At 59.9% G+C, this 24,570-nt stretch overlaps 2 protein-coding genes across 4 annotated transcripts; both read right to left on the bottom strand.

The window, feature by feature from the left end:
* Window positions 1-1,366: 1,366 nt before the first annotated feature.
* Window positions 1,367-20,036, bottom strand: SCAMP4 (secretory carrier membrane protein 4). Of its 3 annotated transcripts, none has more exons than XM_033417471.2 (7): window positions 19,957-20,036; window positions 13,335-13,383; window positions 12,049-12,177; window positions 11,602-11,758; window positions 9,777-9,878; window positions 4,678-4,795; window positions 1,367-2,991 (listed from the first exon to the last, which is right to left on the bottom strand). In XM_033417471.2, exons 2-7 carry the CDS (start codon window positions 13,339-13,341, stop codon window positions 2,812-2,814), a joined length of 693 nt encoding a protein of 230 aa, XP_033273362.2. In that variant the 5' UTR covers window positions 13,342-13,383; window positions 19,957-20,036; the 3' UTR covers window positions 1,367-2,811. The 3 variants fall into 3 exon arrangements, with proteins under 3 accessions (XP_033273362.2, XP_033273361.2, XP_033273363.2); XM_033417470.2 differs by lacking the exon at window positions 19,957-20,036 and adding an exon at window positions 15,013-15,096; XM_033417472.2 differs by lacking the exons at window positions 9,777-9,878; window positions 19,957-20,036 and adding an exon at window positions 15,013-15,109.
* Window positions 15,125-20,041, bottom strand: ADAT3 (adenosine deaminase tRNA specific 3). The gene is made up of 2 exons (XM_004286364.4): window positions 19,957-20,041; window positions 15,125-16,459 (listed from the first exon to the last, which is right to left on the bottom strand). The coding sequence occupies exon 2, from the start codon at window positions 16,181-16,183 to the stop codon at window positions 15,131-15,133; it is 1,053 nt and encodes a 350-aa protein (XP_004286412.1). The 5' UTR covers window positions 16,184-16,459; window positions 19,957-20,041; the 3' UTR covers window positions 15,125-15,130.
* Window positions 20,042-24,570: the final 4,529 nt, after the last annotated feature.

Consider the following 24,570-nt stretch of genomic DNA (forward strand, 5'->3'; position numbering starts at 1 on the left):
CTGGACGGGCTGAGCGGTGGCCCGGAACCTGTGGCCTTACTTGGAAACAGGGTCTTTTCAGATGTATGAAAGGTAAGGATCCAGCTGAGATCATGCCGGATGTGGGGTGGGCCCCAAATCCAAGGATGGTTTCCTCGTAAGAGACAGAAGAGAAGGCTGTGAGGACAGAGGCAGAGCCTGGAGCGCCCTGAGGGTCGGAGAGGCAGGAAGGACCCTCCCCCAGAGTCTGGAGGGAGTGCGGTCCGGCCACACCTGGATCCAGAACCAGGAGGGATAAATCCTTCGTTTAGGTCCCAGGTCAGTGGTCCCGTCACGGCCGCCCCAGCAGACGGTCCCCTTCTCGACCTGGCCTTGGTCCTCTCACCTCCACCCTGTCCTGTGTCCCCGTCACCTCTGAGCCGAGGACGCGGATGCCCTTCCCCAGACCCACGTCCCCCACACCGACAGGTAAGCCCTACACCGCCCGCGACCCAGCACCGCAGACTGCGCGGCTCACACACGTGTATCCCCTCAGCTCGGCAGGGCAGAGCCCGAGATCCGGGGTCCCAGGCTGGCTCCTGCCCAGGGACCACCTGCCCTCCTCCGCCCCCACTCTCCCCTGGCTTCCGGGGTTCCCCACAACCCTAGGCTCGGAGCGGCCTCACCCCATCTCTGCCTCTGCCTTCACGTGGCCCCTCCCCGTGTGTGTCCAAACGGCCCCCTCTTAAGGACACCAGTCCTGCTGCGTTAGGACCACCTGCTTCTGTGTGACCTCCCCTTAACTAACTACTCCCGCAAAGACCCTGTTCCCACACAGGTCCCACTCTGAGGTGCTGGGTCAGGACTTCACGTGAACTTGGGGGGACGCGAGGAAACCCACGCCACTTGCTCTGGGTTCCGTCTGCCTCCTCTCTGCTGACTTCGTTTCCTTCCCCGGGTGTCCGTGGGGTAACAGACCCGCCGCCGCTCTCCTGTGTCCACGCGGGGTGTCCACTCCACCACCAGGGCCCCCCGTGAGCCGGGCTGGGGCCTCTGCAGACCCACGCCGCTCCTATCTCAGCCACTTCAGCCCTCGTGTCTCCTTCCCGGCAAGTGGCGCTGGTGTCTCACTTCCTGCAAATTTTCTTTCTCAGATGAAAGCTGCTGAGCGTGAAGAAAATGTGACTGAAAGCAAGAACACGAAGGGACATGGCTTGCGGGCGAGACTCCGCAGTGGGTGGGGCAGGGTCCCGGGCAGGGGCGGCCGGCAGCGTGGACGGCACTCGGCCCAGCGCACAGCCTGGTCCTGGTTTATCCCACTGGAGGCCGTGGGCGCTGGGACCCAGGGGAGGAAGGCCCCGGAGGTGATACCACATGGCGCCAAAAACAGCCCCCTCGGAGGCTCCTCTGATGCAGAAAGGATGTCTTTATTTCCTGGATATTCTCACGTAACAAAAACCACAACGCACAGCGAGGAGCGGGGTGGGGGTGGGTGCTGTGGGCGATCCCGGGCTGGCTGACGCCTGCTCATCGCCCGTCACTGGTGGCGCCCCGCTCACGCGAGACTCGGCCCCACGGGGAGAGCGGCGCACGCCTCCGTCACGGGAGGTGGCCTTGGGGACGCCATCTCAGGGGCCCATTAGGGTCCCAGACCCGGGCGCTTTCTCGCAGCCACCTTCGGGCACCGCGGGGTGGTCAGCACGAGTAGCCAAGCAAGCAGGCAGAGGCAGGGGGGGCGGCCCAGCTGGTGCGACAGGAAGGGCGTCCTGCCCCGAGGGCTGGGCGGCTAGGAGCCGAGGGGCAGCATCCGGGGCGCCCGGGAGCCTGGACGGGGGCCCATCCACTCACACACGTGCAGGCTGCTTGTCTGGGAAGGAGCTGGAAGGACCGGAGGGCAGAGCGAAGGGGCGGGTTCAGATTCCTAATAAGGCACAGACTTGTCACTCTCCTCTGTCCCCTCAGGGACTCCAACTCCTGGTCCCACGGCCCCTGCGTGGACGGCAGCCCACGAGCCTTGGGCCCAGTGCTCGGCCTGGGGCGTGCGCTCTGCGGAGACGCGTCTGGTTTCCCGTCTGCTTTCATCGGGGACAGACCAGCGGCTCCCCTTCCCCGCAGAGCGAGTTGGTCCCAGGTGTCAGATCTGACGAGGTCCTGCCTGAGGGTCCCAGCTCTAAGACCCCTCCAGGGGAGATGAGAGCGTCTCGGAATGAGCGTGGCCACGGGCAGGGGGACTGGAGGTAAGCTGCCAATGGACAGATGGACAGCCAGCCAGACGGGGTGAAGCTCAGATCATGGCACTGAGGCGGCAAGTCCACAAGAGGGGAAACACGTGGAGGATCCGGCTACCGTCATGCCCCTCCGTCTCCCACCAGGGACCGGAACCTGGTGCTGGGAAGGCCTCCCTCTTTCCCTCTTACTGGAAGCTGGGCCGAGGGTGACCACCCGGATGGAAGCCGGGAAGGGTGGACGCAGGGCCGGGGCCCTTCTCCGCGTCAGCAGCTCTGGAAAGGGGGCAGCCGGCCCACCTCTGACCTGCAAGGCCCGGGTCAGCCCCCCGAGACCCCAAGGGGAGAAGGTGTGGCTGCAGCACAGTGGACGTCACGGTGACTAAACGCATTCAGGACCACAGGGGGTGGCCTTCTGCTGGACAGCGGCGGCCGGACAGCTTCTGGGCAGAGCTCGCAGGGAGCCCTGCTCTCGGGAGTGAGGTGAATGCGGGGGCGGGTCCCCGAGAGCCCCGGGGTCTGCCGTCCCATTTGGCGGTGGGGCCTCACCAAACCCAGGGCAGTGGGAGTGGATGGCGAGGGGCAGGTGGGCCGGTGGAGGGCGGGCAGCGGGGCCGCCGGACTCCCCCTAAGGCCACTGGCTGCCGCTGGCCGGGTAGCTGGGCACGGTGGGGTACTCAGGCAGGCTGTTCCCCGAGAAGTTGTTGTACTGGGCCTCCCGGGACGGCGGATTCCGCCAGGCGCCTGTGCTCCACTCCGTCTGCGCCTTCTGGAAGCTCCCGCCAGCCCCGCGGTAGATGCTGTGCACCTGCGGGGGTGGAGGAAAGGACGGTGGAGAGACCCACTTGGGTTCGAGGCGGGGCTTTTCTTAAACAGATGACAAACTGCAGGAGCTTTAGAAAAAGCGCAGAAGCTGAGACGGGGGTGGGGGGGGCTCTGAAGGCCACGCCTGCGCTGTGACCACTGCCTGCCCGTCCGAGGGTCTCCGCCACCCCAGCGGAAAGAGGCTCGTCCAGGACAGTCCTGCAGCCTGGCGACCACCCGGTGACTCAACTCCCGGGGCACATCAGGCCCCGGGCCCCCGTGTTGCCAAGGGCATCTCTGCAATGACTTCCTCAGCAGAGACCTCTGGGGACGGACCACTGCCTCCTCCCCACCGTGCAGGAAGGCTGGGCCCCTCGGACGCGGGGCTGGGCTATTTCTGGAAGTCCCAGCAAATCCACTAACTGAGAAGATGGCATTTGTTTTAACTTGAGGCTCTTGAGCAGCGAAGCTGACGCTTCTGTCCTTTATCTTTCTCCTGTGCAATGGCCTCCCGGCGAAGCCCCAAACCGGGGCGGTGCTGAGGACCCCGATGGGGCAGCTCTGCTCTGGAGGACTCGCTCAGCTCGGAACCCCTCCCGTCTGCTGCTGAGATGTTCCTGCTGGAACCGCAGCTGTCCCTGCACCACATTCGTCCCAGCATCTCCCCAAGCTTCCCTTGGTTCCTCCTGCCCGCTTCGGGTCATCCATAGAGCCAGCGGACTTCAGGGGCAAACACGGAGGAGCAGGCACCCCTCTGTCCTTCCAGATGACCCAGGGCTCCGGAACAGTGCAGGCCTCAAAACCTGACAAAACAGTTGAGATCCCACGGCACAGAGGCTGGAAGGGACTCAAAACCCAGTTTTCAGGGACTTCCCCAGCGGTCCAGTGCTCAGGACTCTGCATTTTCACTGCCGAGGGTGCAGGTTCGATCCCCAGTCAGGGAGCTAAGATCCCACAAGCCCCACAGCATGGGAAAAAAAAAAAGAAAAAAAAAAAGTTGTGGGTAGGGCTGGCTTCCCTGAGCAGCGGAACTGGGTGCACAGGAGGGGCCCGGCCGAGAGGGTCACCTCCGGGAAGGCCAGGTGGACGCACCATAAGCCTCATCACCCGTCAGTTTCCACGTGGCCCCAGGACAACCCTCGTGCAGCCGATGCCCCCAGACTATAGGGCTCACGTTCCCGCTGGAAGCCTCCGAATGCCTGGAGTGGGGCTGTCCAAGGAGAGCCCGTGACAGTGGAGCTGGTCGGCGCCAGACCCTCACGCCTGAGCGCTCGGGAGGAAGTGGGTGCGATGGACGCAAGGAATTTTTAGTTTTAGTTAACTTTACTCAATTTGGATTTAACTGTAAACAGCGATTAGTGGCCGGCGGTGGCTGAACTGGCAGTGTGGACCACCCTCTGGGACACGCGTGCTAGGGGCTCTGGCAGGCAGTGGTCACCATCGGCCACAGGGCACTGTCTCCCCAAGTCCCTCCTCCCTGGAAGGCCATGTGGGCAGGACGGCAGGGCCCTGGCCTGAGCAGTCGAGGGTCCAGACCACGGAGGGTGTGCCCTGCTGACAGCGCTCACTTCACTTCCCGATGCTCGGTCTCCTGCTCCCAAAACAGGGTAAGACGAGCCCCCGGGGATGGGAGGTCAGGACACAGGATGCGAGAGAGGAAGTGGGATGTCTCAGGACCCAGAGGAGTTACCTTCATGATCGTGATAGCCATCATGGCGGCCGACATGGAGAACATGATGGCCGGAAGCAGCATGACCACGGCGGCCCCGACACTGGTCTGGAAGAACCCAATCGCGGCCAGCCAACCACTGCAAGGGGCGAGAGAGCGTGTGGGAGCCAGCATGACCTCCAGACAAGGGCCCACCATCCCTCATATGTAAAGAGCTCCAATAAATCAACAACAAAAAGGTAAATGACCGGCAGAGAAAATGGGCAATTCACAAGGAGCAACAAACTTAGGAAGTGATGCTCGAACCCACCAACAAAGATGTGCAAGTTAGAAAAAGTCTTGTTCTCACACCATCGTCCTGGCAAACATCGTGAGGGAATGGAGAAACAAACACTACTTTGTCAGTGTGGGGTGCACCCTTCCTGGAGGGCAATGGGGTGTGACCTACAACAAGACTTAAGTGCTCATTCCTTTTTCTTTTTTTCTTTTTTTTTTTTGCGGTACGTGGGCCTCTCACTGTTGTGGCCTCTCCCGTTGCGGAGCACAGGCTCCGGACGCGCAGGCTCAGCAGCCATGGCTCACGGGCCCAGCCGCCCCGCGGCATATGGGATCTTCCTGGACCGGGGCACGAACCTGTGTCCCCTGCATCGGCAGGCGGACTCTCAACCACTGCGCCACCAGAGAAGCCCCAGCGCTCATTCCTTTTCCCCCAACTATTTCACTTGTAAGAATTTATGCCACGGCCATTGTTTGTAAGAAGGAAAAGCTGAGGGTAACATGTAAACGCCCACTGGCTGGGAATGACTGGAACATCAGTTTGCTAAGGAGACAGCAAAACAAGAGAAAAGCTGGTGGTCACTGGGTGCGTCCCTAGTCCACACGCGGAAGAACACCCATCTGGTCTCTGGGAGGGAGAGGCAGGAAATAGGGTGTTTTTGAGAATGTTTCTTCTTAGCAAGTAATGACACCACACTGTTCAAGATTCAGGAAATTAAAAAAAAAAACACAATAGACAGTCTCTCTCCTGCCGACCCCCTCCCCAGCCCAGAGGGAACTGGTGTAGCTCATCTACTATGTATCCATCCTGAGAGAGTTTATAAGATGTATGCAACCCGCTGCAGGCACACACGAACAGGCCTCGCCCCTCTGTGAAACCAGGAGAGACGTCCTTGTGTACAAACAAGGACAGCAGAACACGCTGCTTTGCACTTTGAGGGGTATGAGCACAGCCGGGCGGCTGGGGGGCTCAGGTAGGTAGACAGGCAGATGGGGCTGGGCCAGTGGGGGGCTGGATGCTGTCCTGTGGGCTCCTGGGAGGGGAGGAGGGGCTGGCTCTGCTGGGGGAGGGGCCACTCTGGGGACCAATGATCTCGCATCGGATCTGGGGCCATGGATCCTGGCCACTGGGGAGGGTGGGGCCGTAGGATGCGGACCTGGCTCCACGGCCCAGACTCCCAGAGGGACCGGCAGCCAGAGCTTCCAGAGAGCAGTATCACCAACAGCCCAGGGTGACCCACTCAGGACAGTGGGTGATAAACCGGCCTCGACCAGCTACGGACAGATGTGCAGAGCCTGCTGCACCCACCAGGCGGGTCAGCCAAGGCAAGCGGCAGTGGGGGGAGGGCAGGGAGGATGACAGGCCTGGAGACAAGGCGGCAGGGACACGAGGGTGCCAGGTGCTCCCCCAAGGCCACTCGGCCAGGAGCTCGAGGGGACAGAGCCAGGGATATGGGGACAGGAGGTGCAAAAGGACAGCACAGGGATGCAGCCTGCAAAGGCTATGGGAGGGCCTGGCAGCTCCTCAGACAGCTAAACAGTTACTGTGTTGCCCAGCAATTCCACAACCAGGTGGAAGAGGAATGAGAACACACATTCACACGGATACCTGTAGAAACCGCACAGCAGAACGACAAGCAATAACAGACAGGCACACACAACCCAAGCGTCCACCATGTGTCCGTGAATGGACACACATACCGTGTCCCTCCACACACGGGAGCATCACTCAGCCACGAAAAGGGGTGAAGCCCCGACACTCGCTACCGCGTGGACGGACCCTGAGAACACGACGCTCAGTGAGAGAAGCCAGACGCAGAAGGACACACAGAATGTGATTCCATTGATGGGAAACGTTCAGAATAGGCAAGTCCACAGACACAGAGAGGGGATGCATGGTTGTCAGGGGCTGGGGAGGGGGTGTGGGTGACTGATGATGGGGACGGGCTTCTTTTTGGGGTGACGGAATGTTCTGGAATTGGATAGAGGTGATGAACCTCTATCCTTGTAAATACACTGAAAACCACTGAATCATGCGCTTAAGAGGCTGCCTTTCTGGCTGTGAAGGCACCTAGATAAAGCCCCTACCATGGAGACTACAGACGGTCGAGCTCCCGGATCAGAGAGGCGTTCACACCTCACCTGGAGTCTGATGTGAACCAACCGCAAAGGCCAAACGTTAACAACCCACAGGGATCCCCGAGGGGAAAGACCTGTCACGGAAACACTGTGGAAACCTGGGACACCTGCAGGTAAGAGCACTGCACCCGCCATGTGTGGTCGAGGCCAGGACGTCAGATGTGGGCGGGGAGTTGGCTGAGTGGTGGGCGGCGGGCTCTGCCCCGGGTCCGTGAATCTCTAAGGAGCCCCACGTGAGGTCACGAGAGGGCAGGAAGGACACGTCTGAGCACCTGAGGTGCTGGGGTCACTGTTGGTTTCCTGGCGCAAAGCAGCATCGCAGCCTTTTACGTATAAGATGTCTCAGGGGTTTTAAAAGTCCGCCTCCTGCACGGACTCACAGAGAAGCGTCTGGGGTGAGCAGGGAGGGACAGACCTGCGGGCCCGGGACTGGCTGGGAGCCGGTGCCCCCAGAAGGCATCCCCGAGGCTCCACACGCTGACCCCCGAGTGGTCCACTCGCTCCCTGGAGGTGACCTGCGGGACTGCGGCCACCTGGGCAGGAGGGTGAGACCCCGGGAACAGGGACACCCCAGCCAGCCAGGAGGAGACCCCCGGAATGGGCAGACCCCGGGCGGGGAGGCTCAGCAGCGGGGCAGACCCCAGGCGGGGGAAGCCCAGGCTGGCCCGTCAGGGTGAACGCAGACAGGCAGAGCTGCAGCTCCTCGGCCCCAGCCCCAGCACTGAGCCCCGAGGCGGCCCCCGGGCCAGGCGCCATCTACTCCCCCACATCTGCGGAGGCTGGGGGTCCCCGTACGGGACCAGAGCCAGGACAGCTGCCCACACCGGCAGGAAGGGGAGGGCCTTGGGTACCAGGTACGGAGCCTAACCCTGACCCTAACCCTTGCCCCCATCCACGCCTGTCCCCCTGTCTGCAGACTAGGAAGTCAGGAGACCCCTTCAAGGGGAGCAAATGAGCCAGCCCTTGGGAGGTGCCCAAGCCCCCCTGCACACCCAGGAGCACTGTCACCGTCACTGTCACCGTTGTTATTACTACCCCCCTCCCCCTCCCCAAACAAGGGCAACATCTCGGGGCAGCCCCTGCACGAGGTGAGGTCACCAGCTGGGGAGGCCCCCACGGGAGGTGGGAAGGTCGGCTCCGATGTTCCCTTTCTGCAGGCTGGGCCCCAAGGAAGGTGTGCACCCTGCCCGTCCGCGCAGAAACCACGGCGATGGGGGGCCAGGCAGAAGGCGGCTGGGTGCCAGCGTGAGGCCGCGTCTCAGGGGCTCCCCGTCCCAACACCGCCTATGCAAACGTGGAGTCCACCCGGGCACCTACTCTCCCGCTGGATCTGGGGTCTCGGCCGTGCCTGGGGGTCGCCCAGTGAATCCCTGCACTTGGGGTGGTCCTGAGGACCCCACACCCGCATCTGGGAAGGCATCGGCCGAGAGGAGGCCCAGCATTCAGGGTCTGCTCACCATGCGGGGAGGGAGCAATGTCAGACGCACCCTGGAGATGACCCTGGGTGACAGGCTCCATCCTGGGGAGGGGTGAAGGCCCGGCAGCAAACGGACACCGAGAGGCCATGCAACCTCAGCGGGGCCTCAAGAAAAAGAGCGCGCACAGCTCACCACTGCCAAGGGCACGTGGCGGCCGTCCCCGCGGACACGGCAGAGTGACGGGGACGGACACCTAGAAGGCAATGGCAACAGGCGCCCCCCACCCAGGAGCCAGAAGATCCACCAGAGGGCGTGACCCAGAAGACCCCCCGCCGCTCACACGGGCAAGGTCCCGACACGCCGAGAAATTCTACCAAGAGACGCCAGGCTCTTGGCGTGGGGACACGCCAGGCGGCACATGCGGCAGGAAGAGCAACCGCCCAGCGCCACCTCTGGGCACTGCCTGCCGCAGACGGACCCGCTGCCCCGACACTGCCACGTCCTGCTCCAGGGCCCCGCGGATGTGGCACCTTAGGTGGCAAAAGGGACTTTCCAGGTGAGATTAAGTTAAAGCCCCTGAGACAGGGATGACCCTGGATTCCCCGGGGGGCCTAGCGTCATCCCAGGGTCCCTATAAGAGGGAAGCGGGAGGGTCAGAGGCAGAGAGAGACGGGAGATGCTGCGCTGCTGGCTGTGAGGATGCAGGAGGGGCTGAGAGCCAGGGATGCAGCGCCTCTAGAAGCTGGAAAAGGTGGGAACCGATGCTGCCCTGGAGTGTGCGGAAGGACCAGCCCTGCCCACTCACAGGTTAAAGTGGGTTCTGACCTCCAGAATGTGACATAAGTTTCTTTCATTTCAAGTCACTAAATCTGGAGTAATTTGTTACAGTAGCCACAGAAACCTCGTATGATACCCCAAAAGCAAACAAATGGAAAACGGCTCACCCCCTAGATGGTAGGGCTAGGCACAGGTGGCCGCTCAGGGCAGGCCCTCGAGCTGCTCTCCCACCCCCCAGACACACCATGGACCACGCTTCCCAGGTCCTCCTGGGGCCGGGTGACCACGCACGAGGCGGCAGAAGGCGGGCGGATCCGCCGCACCCGGCCCCCGGAGCCGGCAGCTCCCTGGAGGGTTGACGAGAGCAAGGAGCAAACATCAGCCCTGTCCCGGCTGTTGGAGTTTTGGGGTCCTCGTCACAGAGCTCAGCCTGCACTAACGGTACGAGCAAGTGACTCATGGCCCCAGAGCTGACCCCGCTCGTCGCGGGCTCTCGGGGGCCCTGCTCACCATGCGCCCCATCCCGAGAAGCCAATAGCCTGGATGACGGTCAGGATGAACTGGGCTCCGAAGATGAAGAAAAACGCCATGAAATTGAAGGAGCTGTCAGATCTGGAGGAAAGGAAAACAGCCATTACTGAGGCCGAGGAGGAAGAGGCAGAGGCTGCGGGAGTGGGACGGCCCCTACCCTGCAGTTCCCATCAGGAGGGGCCTAGCACTGCCCTTCCCAGAGGACGTCACCCAGACACACTCCTCCTGGGAAGTTTAAGAGCCTCCTGCATCCTAAGGACATGCCCGCACCCGCGTGGCCCAAGGGAGGTTCATCGTGGATTTGAGGTGCTCTGCATGCTGGACCCATGCCTGCTGCCCCGGACAAGGGAGGCTGCACGGGGCTCACCCCAGGCCGCTTCCGGCTCATGAAAGGAGGGCAGGCGCCGGGGGACCCACAGCAGAGGAAGGGGGGGTAGGCAGGGATGCCCGCGTAGCTCAGGGCTGCTCCCAGGCAGTCCCCGAAGCCCTCGGGGGTCCCCGTTCCTGCGCACGGTCACACCAGCCAGCCTGGGGCCTCAAGCAACAGGCCCCTTTTGCTTCGCACATGTGAGCAGGTTTCTGATTCTTGCCCCCAAGAGGGCACCAGGGGCCCTGTATGACTCCCACTGAGTCCTGGATTCAGGGACCTTCCAGGGGCAAACATGGCACACACCTGAGTAGCAGGGGGCTGGCTGGGGTTGAACTCACAGAGCAAGATTCACAGCACCCAAAAGGTGGCAACAACTCAAACGCCCATCAACGGATGATAGATAAACAGCTGTGGGGGGGACTTCCCTGGTGGCGCAGTGGTTAAGAATCCGCCTGCCAATGCAGGGGACGCGGGTTTGAGCCCTGATCCAGGAAGATCCCACATGCCGCGGAGCAACTAAGCCCACGCGCCACAACTACTGAGCCTGCGCTCTGGAGCCTGTGAGCCACAACTACTAAGCCCTTGTGCGGCAACTACTGAAGCCCGTGCGCCTAGAGCCCATGCTCGGCAACAAGAGAAGCCACCACAATGAGAAGCCCGCGCACCGCAACAAGAGTAGCCCCTGCTCTCTGCAACTGAGGAAAGCCTGAGCGCAGCAACGAAGACCCAACACAGCCAAAAAAAAAACCCCACGATATTATTAACAAAAACAAAACAAAACAAAACAAAACCTGCTGTTCCTCCACACACGGGGGCACCACCACTCAGCCACGCAAAGGGGTGAAGCCCTGACACTCACTACAACATGGATGGACCCTGAGAACACGATGCTCAGTGAGAGAAGCCAGACACAGAAGGACATGCAGTGTGTGATTCCACAGGCAGGAAACGTCTAGAACAGGCAGATCCACAGACACAGAGAGCAGGTTCATGGTTGTCAGGGGCTGGGGAGCGGGATGGGGGGATGCTAATGGGCACGAGGTTTCTCTTTGGGGTTTTAGACAGTGGTGATGGTTGTCCAACCTTGTGAAGATACTAGAAACACTGAACGGTTAAGCAGGTGAGCTGGATAACATGTAAAAATATGATCTCAATAAAATTCTTAGAAGTGAACAAAACAGGCAGCAGCTGGTTTTGGCCTGTGGGCCACTGTCTGCAGACCCGATATAAAGTGCCATCCGAACTGGACAAGAGGAGGGGGTGGAGCTCACGCCTGGGCCCGGCGGCAGATGCAGACCAGGATGCAGCCCACGCGGGGCCGGGCACGGAGGGGAGCGCACGCGGTGAGGTAGCTTGTTCCCCTCAGTTCGGGGCTGTCAGCACCAGACACTCCCCGAGGGCCCCTGGAGGGTGCAGGCCGCCCGCCCCACTCACCGGAAGGCCTTGTATGCGGGCCGGAACCAGCACACGTAGCTGCAGGGGGAGAAGAGCAGCAGCCAGACCAGGGCCAGACCGAAGTTGGCTCCCGAGCCGCCGGCGATCCACCAGGCCAGGCAGGCGATGAGGTTGACGCCCAGGGTGGCGCAGTAGACTATGGGGAGGGGGCGAAGGGGGAGAGAGGGGCTGAGCCGGGACACCCCCCACCCCTGGACGGCGGCTCCCAAGAGTGCAGGGACCCCGAGGCCAGAGAAGGGTCCAGAGGGCCCAGCCCCGCCCCCTGCTCCATCCACACTGGACAGGAGCTCAGCAGAAAGGAGCTTTATCACCAAACCCTCAGGCTCTCACCGCCCGAGTGCAGGGCGGCCTCCTAGCCTGCCCCTGTCCCAGGCTTGGGTCTCTGGGTGGTGCAGGTGGCCCCCCATTCCTGCCCTGTCTACTCACACAGCCACAGGCGGTAGATCCTCTTCACCAGGACCTGGTGCTCGATAGGGATCTCGTCAGAGAAGTTCTGGTAGAAGCAGGGCTTCAGGGGGATGAACTTGGGCAGCGGGGGGAAGTTGTTCTCCTTTTCTGCAGGGACAGAGGAGCCAGAACAAAACCCACACTGCAATCAGCTTGTAGCGGCCCCAAAGATGCGCCCATCTGGTCCCAGGACCTGTGGACATGTCACCTCACGGGGCAGAGGGGACTTTGCAGGTGGGACTAATTAAGGCCCCTGGGATGGGGAGGACACTGGATTCCCCGAGGGGCCCAGCGTCATCACAGGGTCCTTATAAGAGGGAGGCGGCAGGATCAGATGCAGAGAGAGATGGGAGATGCTGCACTGTTGGCTGTGAGGATGCAGGAGGGGCCGCGAGCCAGGGATGCGGCACCTCTAGAAGCTGGAAAGGCGGGAACCACTGCTCCCCTGGAGCCTCCGGAAGGACCAGCCCTGCCCACACCTGGATTCAGCCCCGTGAGACCCCAGTCGGACTCCTGACCTCAGGACTGTCAGAGAACAAATTTTATTTTAAATCACTGAGTTTGTGGTGATTTCTCAGAAGTCACAGGAACACACACAGACTCCATGGCAGGGCCCACGTGCCATTCACACCTTTGACTCCAGGGAATGTTCTGGCACTCGGGACATATGAACTTCCCAGGGCGGCTGTAACAAAACGACCACAGACTGGGGGGCTTAACACAAGAGAGATTTATCCATCTCCTTTCTGGACACCAGATGACTGAGATCCAGATGTGACAGGGCCACGCTCCCTCCACACGCTCCAGGGGAGGGTCCTTCCTGCCCTTTCCAGCTTCTGGGGTCTCCAGGCGTCCTGCGCTTGTGGACCCATCCCTCCAGTGTCCGCCCCCATCTTCCCTGGCTTCTGTGTGTCTGTGCCCACATTTCCTCCTTCTTAGGACGTCTGCCATGAGACATCAGGGCCACCCTATTCCATTGGGACCTCAAATTAAGTTACATCTGCAATAGGGTCCTGTTCCAGGGTCCCGGGGTCCAGACTTCATGGTTTTCAACACGAAACCTTTCCGGTCTCGCGTGTCTCCCGGCGCAGGGGCCGTGCTCATCTCTGTATGGCTCCATTTTAGCGCACGCGCTGCCGTGGCAGGCACTGCATGGGCCTCAATGGGGACGTGATCCGGCCCGCAGCACAGCGTCCAGCGCCCGAGCGCTTCCCAGAGGAGTGGAGAAGCCAGAACCCTCGCTGTGCGACGCAGCCAGGACTCACCTGACATTTCCGCTGTGAAGACAGGGCAGGGGCAGAAGCCTGCAGCCACCTGGAGGGGAGACAGTCACAGTCAGGGGGTCCCCATGTCTGCTGGGTGACCCCAACGCCAGCTGCAGTCCCAGAGGGCTACCGCGGGCACCGTCCTAACCACCAAACTGTCCACATGGGTATCTGGGCTCTTGGCCCAAAGGCTGGCCCAGCCCTGAACATGCGATCCCAGTCACCACCTCACCTAAGAGCCCCCCAGGCAGCCTGGCACTTATGCGAGGGGAGGCATCAGGCCAGAGGATCCCGGCAACCCACCCCCACTGCCCTCCTGCCTCATCTCCCCCACCCCCCCGAACTTCCCCTTTATCCACGGATGGCTCTGAGCACCTCCTATGGCCACAAAGAACCTCTGAATCACCGATAAATGGGTCCATGCTCATTGCTGTGTGACCTCAGGCAAACCACACAACCTCTCTGGTCTGCAGTTTTTGCCCTTGTGAGTCTTGCAAGGCCAAGGACCCCACTGCAATCCAAGTAAAACGCCAGGGGACAGACCCGGTACCCAGCGGCCCTGCCCAGAAGGAGCCCAGGAGCCCGTGTCACATAGCAGCCCCTCACAGGAGACACCACTGAGGCGCGTACCTGAGCTGAATTCACCTGTTCCACGAGGGCCCTGTGGGCAGATGGTGTCATCTTCAGGAAACGGGCCAGGCAATGTGGCCACGCCTAGCACCCACCTGGCCCTCACGGTACAGCTGGCCCTGCACTGCCCCCTGTGCCTGGCACCAGAGTGGGTGGGGGAGCCCTGCCTGGAGGTGGTCCAGGTGGGAAGGATCCAGTGACCGAGAGTTCCCTGGGTCCACCCCCTGGCCCCCTGCTCAGTGAGGGCCCCACCGGGACCCTCAGCCCGGCCTGGCCCTGCCCTCCTGCCTGCAGGCCCCACTGTCTGCCCACTGCTCCGGCTCTGGCCGAGCCCCCCCTGACCTGTCCCCACGGGCTGCGAGCATCCCCGAGCTAGGGGCTGGAGCGGGGGCTCAGGGCAGGGATGTCTCAGGGCCCTGTGGCACTGTGTGGTCAGTCAACGTGTATCTGCTGGATGGACAAACAGGCTGCTCCGAGCCCCTCGCACATGGGTCCTAGTGCTAACCCGCCTTGGAAGAGCCCAAGGGCCCCTCTGGGGACCCCATGGGCACCTGCGAAGGACGGGAAATTGATGTGGTCAGCTGAGTCCAGGCTGGCCGGGCTCCTCCCCAGAGTCCAGCCACAGCCTTCCAGACTCCGGGGGCCCCGCTCTGCCCACACGTGGCTCAGAAGCTCACCGCCCGCGCCCCCTCCAGTACAAGCCCAAGTGTCGGCGGAAGCAGCCACCCCGATCCAGGGACCCTCGTTCCTCTGTCAACAGACAACGACCTGGTTTTTTTTTTCTCTTGGCCGCACCGCTTGATACGTGGGATCTTATCGAACCTGTGCCCCCTGCACTGGAAGCACAGAGCCCTAACTACTGGACCGCCAGGGAAGTCCCAGACACCGACCTGGTTTTCAGTTGTTTATTTTCACACGTCAGAGCTGTTTCCTGACACCTGAGAAAAGGAGACACAATCCTGGTGGCCCCAGAGGCCCAGGTCTGAAGCTGCCCGGCTACTCAGCCTGGCTGGAGCCCCGCTACGCCCACTCCCGGAGAAGAGCTCACCCAGACAGGCATGCACCCCACGCGCCGGCAGCAACAGCGCGAGTGTCCCCAAGCCGAGACGGGCCGGCAGCCCCTGGCAACATGAGGGAGGCTGAGGAAGGTCCGGTCCGGTCCGGGCCTATGCGTCGGGGTCCAGCCGGCGGCACTGGGCCTCCAGCACGCCACAGAAGGCCTGGAAGCGGTGGTTGAGGTCCGGCTGGGCGTGGAGGCGGAAGCGGGTGCCCAGCGCGCCGTCGGGCGAGGGCGCCCCGTAGAAGACGCGCCGCACGCGGGAGTGGACCAGGGCCATGGCGCACATGGCGCAGGGCTCGCGGGTGACGTACAGGTCGTAGCCGGTGCACACGTAGGGCAGGCCATCGGCGTCCTCATCCAGCTTGTGCACGGAGCCCGCGCGGACGCCTGGGGGGGCGGCGGCTGGGGCGAAGGAGCAGGCGGGGTGGGGTGCAAGGTCATAGGCACCGCGGCCCTGGCCCCGGGCCACCAGGTCGATGCACACCATGGTGGCGTGCAGCAGGGGTCCGGTCGCGCTGCTGCAGTCGTGGCCTGTGGCCAGCACGCGGCCTGAGGCCGGCTCCACCACCACTGCCCCCACGGCCCGCAGGCCCCGCGAGGCCGCCTGCTGCGCGGCCCACACGGCCCGCTCCATGTGGCCCTGCATCGCCACCCGCTCCTGTGCCGAGAAGAGCTGCCCGGCCAGGGCTCGGGTCACCTGCCGGTCCTCGTGGAAGGTGGTGGGCCAGTGTGCGCGCGCCTCCTCAAACTGGCCCCTGGTCAGGGGCGGCCGCGCGGGCACAGGCACCAGGAAGGGCTGGCCCAGGCCACGGGGGTCCACGGCCGGCGGCGGGAGGAGCTCGGCCAGCGATCGCATGCCCGCGGCCGGACCCGCCAGGCACAGCAGCATCTCCAGCGCGTGTGGGCAGCCGGGGCGGGGGCTGGGTCGCACCCTCTTGAGGTGAGGCTGTGCGGGCAGCGGGTGGACGGCTGACACCTCCTTGAGGAGGCGTGAGGTCTGGCGCTTGTCCAGGACCGGCGCGGCATAGGCCAGCACCAGCTCCACAGCGCCGGACTGCTGCTCAGACAGGATCGGGAGGGCCTGCCACGCCGGCTCTCGCTCGGGGCTCCTGGCCTTCGCGTCTCTGTGTGGCTCCACGTCGCCCGGGGTGGGGTCCATCCTCGGCAGGGCTCCGACTGCGGGGACAGACACCGGAGCAGGGCATCATCCTCAGCTGCGGGAAGCCTGCTGGGCCGGACGAGGGGTCGGTCCCAGGAGCGTGCCGAATCTGGAGGCTCGTCCAACCGAGCGAGACGCATCAGCGGTCGTGCTCTCACTCACGGCCTACTAACGCTTGCTTTGCACAGAGTTTAAACCGCCCTCGTTACGGTGTCTTTTTCCCCCTTTTGCTTTGAGATGTCTCACGTTGGGAGAATGCACACCGGACCTCAGAGACTTAATACAAAAGAAAGAACATACACTGTCTCAGTTTTTTCTGTGTTCCACGGATACTGAGGACCGTCTGCACTACACCGTTTTACATAAGGGCCTTGAGCATCCTCGGATTTTGTTATCCTTGGGGGTCCTGGAACCAGTTCCCCATGGATACCGGGGAGCGACCGTGTCGACTACGTGCTGAAGTGGGAATACCCTGCCTGTCTCAGGTTAAAGAAACGTATTACTAACGTTAAGTTCACCTGTTTCTTCATACTTTTCAAAAACATGGCTTCTAAACGCTTCATCTCACATACATGCCCCACATTATATTCCTACTGGTCAGGGCTGCCTTGGATGACGTTAGAGATGCACTACAGATGACCTTCGCGGGACCCCAGAGGATCTCGGTGCCACGCCCGCAGCACCCTGCACCCTGGCGGCGTCTCGGAGTGGGCCAGCCCCTTCCGCCTCTCCCTCCGGACGAGGCTTTTGCTCCTGTGATGCGCCCCGGCTCACAGGCCCCCCAGAGGACACGGTAGGTCCTCGCCCAGCACCGCCTGTCCGAAGCTCACGATACGAGCTCGGCAAACGCACAGGACCAGGGGTGCAGGTGGCAGCTCTGAGAAGCAGCCAGCATGGACGGGCCCCTCGGGCGCCCATGACGCCCGTGCCAGGCGGGGGCCCTCAGGAGGGTCCGGGGCACTGGCTCTGAATCTGCTCCCGGCACACACCGTGCCCAGGATGCCAGGGCCCACACAGCCTGCCCCAGGCCACAAAAGCTCCCATTGTCTCCCGGGCAAGATAAAATTGTCTCCTGGGCAAGACAGACACAGTCCCGTTTGTATCTCCAAGAATGCAAGCTCTGTCTGATCAAAATAAAACAAATGACAAATACAGGGGGCTGCCATTGGGACACTGCTGGCCGGGCTGCCGGCTCCCAGGGAGGATGCCTAAATACAGCAGGCCACCATCCGCTCCTAGGTGTGTGTCCAGGAGAACTGGAACACACATCCACACAGGCACCCGCACACGCATGTCTGCAGCGGCAGGATTCCAGCAGCAAAAGGTGGACACAACCCAGATGTCCACAGAAAGATGGACAGATAAACACAACGTGGTCCCTCCACACACAGGGGTATCACTCAGCCATGAAAAGGGGTGAAGCCCCGACACTTGCTACAACGTGGCTGCACCCTGAGAACACGATGCTCAGTGTGAGAAGCCAGACACAGAAGGACACACAGGGTGTGATTCCATTGACGGGAAACGTCCAGAACAGGCAGATCCACAGACACAGAGAGTGGCTTCGTGGCTGTCAGGGGCTGGTGGAGGGGATGGGGAATGACTGCTGATGGGGACAGAGTTCCTGTTGGGGGGATGGAATGTTCTGGAATTAGACAGATGTGATGATCACACAACATAGTGAATACACTCAAACATACACTTTAAGTGGGTGAAGCACACAGTGTGTGAATCATATCTCAGGAGAGCTGCTGCTCCTTGCGGGTGGTGGGGGATATGTGGTGGTCGCCAGGTCAGCCGGCCCCAAACGAGGCCCAGCACCTCGTGACCACTGCTGGCGCTGGAACCACCCCACGTCCTCACACTGCCGTGAACAGGCTCCCCGACTCCTTCCCATGACCCAGGACAGAGACTGTGGGGCTGTTCCCTTTCTAGAGGCCAAGGAACTTGCCTGGGGCCAAGTGGCTGGGAGGACAGAGCCAGGACCTGACGCTGAGGCCAGGTGGCCAGCAGCTCCCCGATTCTGCCTTCTAAGCCCCGGACCATGGGGGTCCTGAGCCCCTTCTACAGATGAGAAACAGGGTCCGCAGAGGGTGACCCACCCAGCGACTTGCTTCATCGTCCGTGGGGACCTAAACGTGCGCGCTCGGAGGCTGACCTGGTCCTCTTTTCGTCCTTGAAGCCCCGCATCCACCCCCAGCTCTGGGCGCCCCACTGCGCGCCACCCTCCCCGCTGTGCTCTTTGCTGCTCCCACCAAGCTCAGGCCCTTCCCTGGGTGCATCCACCTCCCTCTGCCTACAGCGAGGGCACCTCATAAAGGTGCCTGTGCTCCAATGAGGGGGGGCAGCCCCTTTCACAACTGTTTACATTTACGGTTGTAGCCTCTGCGGCGGGCACCGGCTGCCAGGCTCAGGGAGGGCTCAACTGCGTGGGGCAGGCCCTGGAGGGTCTGCAGAACCAGGGAGTCAGGACACCTAACAGCCAGTCTCCTCACTGGGTGCCCTGGAACTCCTGGGCTGTGGGTCTGGGGTCCGAGAAGGCAACTGGGCTTATTCAGCAAGCTGAGTCAGGCTCTGAAGGTGACACCCAACCAGAGGAAGGGGACTTATCTCACCCCTGGGTGTGTCCCAGCCCTGCCCGAAGCCCTTACCCAGCCCACGTTTTCCTGGCTGAGACCTGGTGTTACCTGTCCTAACCCCACCCCCAGCTTCCCCCTCTGTGAAATGGGATCCACGGCCACGGCCATGCATGGCTGCCTGGGGCAGAAAGTGACAAAACCCACAGGAGGCTCAGGGGCCCAGTGCCCTGCAACAGGCAGACTCCAGGAGGGCTCCTCAGAGGCGATGACCCAGAGCTGGGCCTGGAGGGAGGGTGGGGAGCCCTGGGCAGAAGGAACAGCCAGGGCTGGAGTCTCCAACACTCACACAGTCCGGGTGGGCACTGGTTTCAAATACGGTTTCCAGGACTCGGCCCCATAGAAGGGGGAGGGCCCCAAAATCTGCATTTCTGACAAGCTCCCCAACAAAGTGGGGTCTGCAGATAACATGCAGGACGCTTCGCTAAATTCGAATTCCAGATGATCAGATAAATTTTTAGCATAATTGTTGTGTCCCATGCAATCACTGGGATATACGTATTCTAAAACATATATGTGTGTGTTGTTTACACTAAATTCCAATTTAAGGGGGCAACCTGCGTGTTTATTTGCAGAACCTGGCCACCCTATAAGTGGGCCATCGTGCATGAAAATTCGAGAACCTCGTGCATGTGGGGTGTGGGAGAGACCCGAGGTCACAATTTTAAAAGGTCTTGAAAACTCACACTTTCCTTAAGTATCAGAAAAGATTATCAATGTTCAGGACGTACAGAAAGATTGGGGCATTTCCCCCAAAGCGGGCGGGAAGCTGGTAAGTGGACAGTCCAGTGGACAGCACGGAGGTAGAGGGTTGGCTGCGATGACCCCTGGGCAAGGCACGCCGGAAACAGCTGGGGCACGGGGTCTCCACCACGGACGGCAGGGGCGCGCGCACGCGCAGAAGGGCGATGGCGCGGAGACCGGGGTCCCGCGGCCCGGCAGCCCCGCGCGCACGCGCACACGCACACGCGCCGCTCCCCGCGCCCGCCCGAGGCGCGCACGAGCCCGGCCCAGGTTGCTCCCTAGCTCCCCGCGCGGCCGGCGTCCACCGCAGCCGCGACCCCCGCCCCAGCTCCCGCTCGCCCTCCGCGGGAGCCTGGGACGCAAGAGCCCGAGACCCCGGGGCCGTGCGCTTACCTGACGAGACGGGCGGAAGCGCTGCGCCTCACCAAGTCTTAGCAACCGGCCCGCCTGCCCCGCCTCTTCACCGCCTGGCGCCGCGGGGCACGACGGGAGCGTAGTTCCAGGGGCGGAGTCAGCGCGAGGCGGAGGCGGAGCCTGAACTACAATCCCCACAAGAGCGCGCGCGAGCGCTCCGCCACGCTCCGCCCCTTTCTTGAGCGCTGCTCCCGTGACCGGCAGGAGAGAGGGGCGAGCTCTGAGTTGAGGGTTCGAGACCCATCAGGGCGGCGGGAAAAGTCCGACCCTGGGGGCCCTTTGGGAAATCAGCAGAGTGAAGAGACTGAGGCGGAGAGGCACACGCCACCCGTTGCAGTCACTCCCCGAGTCCAGTTTGCTGCTGCCACGTGGCACCGGAGAGCCTGTTCCCAGAGACCAGGATGCGGTCTGGTTCCAGTTCTGCTCTGGGGCCCCAGCCAACTCCGGCCTCACTTTCCCATCTCTACAGTAAGCGAAAGGGACCTCTTGACTCTCCCAGGCGAAACATGCTAATTTTTTAAACATGCTAATGAGCAAATCCGGTTATTCATTCTGGTTAAAGAGGTTAAACCCAGAGGGTCTCAACCAGGGGCAATTTGTCCCCCCCACTCCCAGGGGACACTGGGCGATCTCTGGGGACATTTGTGGTTGTTACGCCTGGGGTTCCTCCTGGCATCAAAACCTGGGATGCTGCCAAACACCCCACAATGCATAGGACGCCCCCAAAGCAGCCTCCCAAATTGTCCACAGTGCGGGGGGGGGGGAGGGTTGGAAGACCGTGGTTTAACCCCACTGCTAAGCAAGGAGAAAGATTTAGGTCTAGAAGGACCCTGAAGGGGGAAAATTTTCAATCTTTCCATTTTCTCCCTGCTCCACTCCTGCAAGAACCAAGGTATCCGTTCAACGTCTACCCTTGGAAGGCAGTGGCTGGAGGGTAGAACCCACCTCCTAGAGTCCCCCCCGCAGCCCAGCTCCTCAACCTTGTAGGACCCTGAGAGTCCAACCCCCTGTGTTTCTCCTCTTAATTAGCAAAGCATCTCTTGGTGTCCCAATCTATTCCTATGTGAAACAGCACTCCGGGAAACCATTCTGCTGGAAGCTAATCACTCTTTTCTTTTCTAAATACTCAGATTAATGTATGCTTTAGTTTAACTTTTTTTTTTTTTTTTTAGAGATGTCTTTCCATCCCTGCATGTCCCACTCAAGCTAGCCAAGCTAGCCAAGAGTCCCTGTTTTGCTGATTTTTTTTTTTTGGCCCTGCCGCACAGCTTGTGGGATCTTGTTCCCCAACCAGGGATTGAACCTGGGCCCTTGGCAGTAGTGAAAGCACAGAGTCCTAACCACTGAACCGCCAGGGAATTCCCTGCTGATTTTTTTTAATGCTCTTTAACTGGTATGTTATTAAAAGCAATGCCTAGATTATTTGCATCTAAAAAATGAATCTCTTCAATATATCTTTCTGCTTATTTTTAATTTCTCAAAATGCAAAAACGCATACAGGTACGGATGTAAAATGGTGCAGCTGCTGTGCAAAACATTGTGGTGGTTCTTCAAAAACTTAAACAAAAAATTACCCAAAAATCCAGCAATTCCACTTCTGGGTATATACAGAAGAGAGTGGAAAGCAGGGACTTGAATGGATACTTGTACACCCACATTCATAGCAGCATTATTCACAATAGACAAAGGGTGGAAACAACTCAAATATCTGTCATCAGATGAATGGATGAACACAATGTGGTCCATCCATACAGTGGAATATTACTCAGCCACGAAAAGGAAGGAGATTCTGACACCTGCTATGACATGGATGAACCTTGAGGACGTGACGCTCAGTGAGAGAAGCCAGACACAGAAGGACAAATACTGTCTGATTCTGCTCACAGGGCGTCCCTGGAGGAGTCACAGCCACAGAGACAGGAAGTAGATGGTGGGGTCAGGGGCTGGGGGAGGGGATGGGGAGTGCCTGCTAATGGGCATGGAGTTTCCTTTGGGGTGATAAATATGTTCCACAGTTAGCTAGGACTGATGGTTATACAACATTGTGGATGTACTCTCTATCCCCCCAAATTGTACTGTCGAAACAGTTAATTTTGTGTTGTGTGAAATTCTCCTGAAAACAAGAAAGACATAAAAGAGAGAAAAGAAATGATCCCTGTCTCTCTGCCTCTTGTTTGCATGCTGCCTTCATTTCCTTACCGGACAGGGACAGACAGGATTTCGGCAATCCTCTGGCTGCAACCTGACAGCTGCTGGCTGGCCTCCAACCCACCTGTCTACCAGTGGGGTCCCCTTGTCCAGGGACCCTGCTGTCAGGCTGTCCATGCAGACAAATGTCTGCCTACAACATAACATCCTCTGTGTCAACACAAAGAACTCCACTTTGGGGAGAAAAACCAACAAAGGCCCACTGAATCTTTCTTTTTTCTTTCTTTTCTTTTTTCTTTTCTTTTGGTTGCACTGCACAGCAGCAGAATTTTGGGATCAAACCCGGGCCCGGCAGTGAAAGTGCTGAGTCCTAACCACTGGACCACCAGGGAATTCCACACACACCCCCGACGCCTGCCACTGAATCTTTCTAATGGAAGTCACGCACCAAGTCTGTGCATCCACAGGGCAGCGCTAAGGCGGGGAGGGAGAGGCAGTGTGGCGGGTGGGCAGAACAGGGCGCACACACATAACAGCTTGGTCCAGGGGTGTCTCTTTCACTCGGGTACTGCCTGGTCATCGGCATGGATACAGCAGAGGGGGTGAAAGAGGGGGTGAGACTGGAGTCAGGGCATTGACTCCCAGGTGCACACCCCAGAGAATTAAAAACAGGGACTCAAATACTTGTACATGAGTGCTCCTAGCAGCTCTACTCGCAACAGCCCAGACCTGGAAGCAACCCAAGTGTCCATCAATGGACGCGAGTGGATAACCAGAACAGGGGCCTTCCATACACTAGCGTATTATTCGACATTGGTCCTGGATCAGGAAGATGGGGGAGCTGCCTGTGCTTATGTTTCCAGGACTGGGATGGGGTGGCAATGGAAATGGGTTGGCATCTCCTTACTGGAAACCCCATCAAAGCCGGGCAATTGTAAGTGGTGTCTGTGTTGTATTCTCTTAGGATCCAGCATACCCTTCTGGACATGGCGCTCTAATGTTTGTGGGGGACTGTCCTTCTCACATGCTCTTGTGGCTCTACAGATCCATTATCAACTTAGCCCCCCGTCAATCAGAGAATTTCCATCCACAGAGATTCCATCCACAGTGATTGGTTCGGGGAATGAACATGTAACTCAAGTGGGACCAATGAGAGTCATCCCAGGCACTTTGTCTGAAATATAAGCAGTGTCGCTCATGGTGCCATACAGTGGAAGCCTGGAGCTTCCATGAGTCATTTTTTGCCACCCAACAGCTCTGAGATCTGGAGGGCGTGACCATGTCGCACATAGACTCTGACCCTAGATACTAGCCACTCTGCTGTTCCTCGTTTGTGCATTCACCCCCACCTATCAGCCGGACTTAAGCCTTCTGGGAGCATCATTGTGGTTGTTTTGCATTTGTATGTCTGGACCATGAGCCTCAGTTTAAAAAAAAAAATGGGGGCTTCCCTGGTGGCACAGTGGTTGAGAGTCCGTCTGCCGATGCAGGGGACACAAGTTCGTGCCCCGGTCTGGGAAGATCCCACATGCCGCGGAGCGGCTGGGCCCGTGAGCCATGGCCGCTGAGCCTGCGCGTCCGAGCCTGTGCTCCGCAACGGGAGAGGCCACAACAGTGAGAGGCCCGCGTACCGCAAAAAAAAAAAAAAAAAGTAATGAGAATGAAGACAAAACAGAAGAGGGCGGATCTTAGAGAGAAAGAGAAGTTGAGGAGTCCATGCCTTCACAACATTGTTTAAGCACCTTTTTTTTTTTTTTTTTTTTTAGCTGTGCCACACGGCATGTGGGATCTTAGTTCCCAGAGCAGGAATCAAACACGTGCCCCCTGCATTGTAAGCATGGAGTCTTAACCTCTTGACTACCAGGAAAGTCCCTGTGTAGGCACCTAGATCCAGCCATACCTGAAGCAGGTGGCCCTTAGCCCTTCCTGTGTATTTTGTTTTGGTTTTTTGGTTTAAGCTAATTTGAGTCATGACTTCAGTCTTTTGTAAACCGAGAGTTTCGACTGATAGTGTCCCTTTTGTCTTTTGGGTTTTTAAAATTTTGCATTTATTTATTTATATTTTTTGGCTGAGTCAGGTCTTAGTTGCAGCACTCATGCGGGCTCTCTAGTTGTGACGTGCTGGCTCAGTAGTTGTGGCATGTGGGCTTAGTTGCCCTGCAGCATGTGGGATCTTAGTTCCCCGACCAGGGATCGAACCGGCGTCCCCTGCATTGCAAGACAGATTCTCAACCACTGGACCACCACAGATGTCCCATGTCCCTTTTGTTTTGATGTGATTCATCATCCAGCACCTCTCACAAGTAACGTGATCCTCAAAACTCACGGTGGTAGGTTAGTGTCTGCCACCAAAGTGTGGTGAAACCATGGAATCGGTTCCCCAATTGGAAGCTCAACAGCAGCAGAAAGCACCCTGGAGTCAGTCAGAAGCCTGTGTCAGCTGCA

The sequence above is a fragment of the Orcinus orca genome, chromosome 3, assembly GCF_937001465.1.
Source record: "Orcinus orca chromosome 3, mOrcOrc1.1, whole genome shotgun sequence".
In the NCBI taxonomy this organism is placed as follows: Eukaryota; Metazoa; Chordata; class Mammalia; order Artiodactyla; family Delphinidae; genus Orcinus; species Orcinus orca.

Excerpts from the sequence above, each read along its gene's own strand:
- ADAT3 (XM_004286364.4), bottom strand. The coding sequence starts at position 16,183 with ATGGACCCCACCCCGGGCGACGTGGAGCCACACAGAGACGCGAAGGCC.
- SCAMP4 (XM_033417470.2), bottom strand. Across the intron at positions 11,759-12,048 it reads GATCTACCGCCTGTGGCTGT|TCTACTGCGCCACCCTGGGC; the intron begins GTGAGTAGACAG and ends CCCTCCCCATAG. Across the intron at positions 9,879-11,601 it reads CCCGCATACAAGGCCTTCCG|ATCTGACAGCTCCTTCAATT; the intron begins GTGAGTGGGGCG and ends CCTTTCCTCCAG.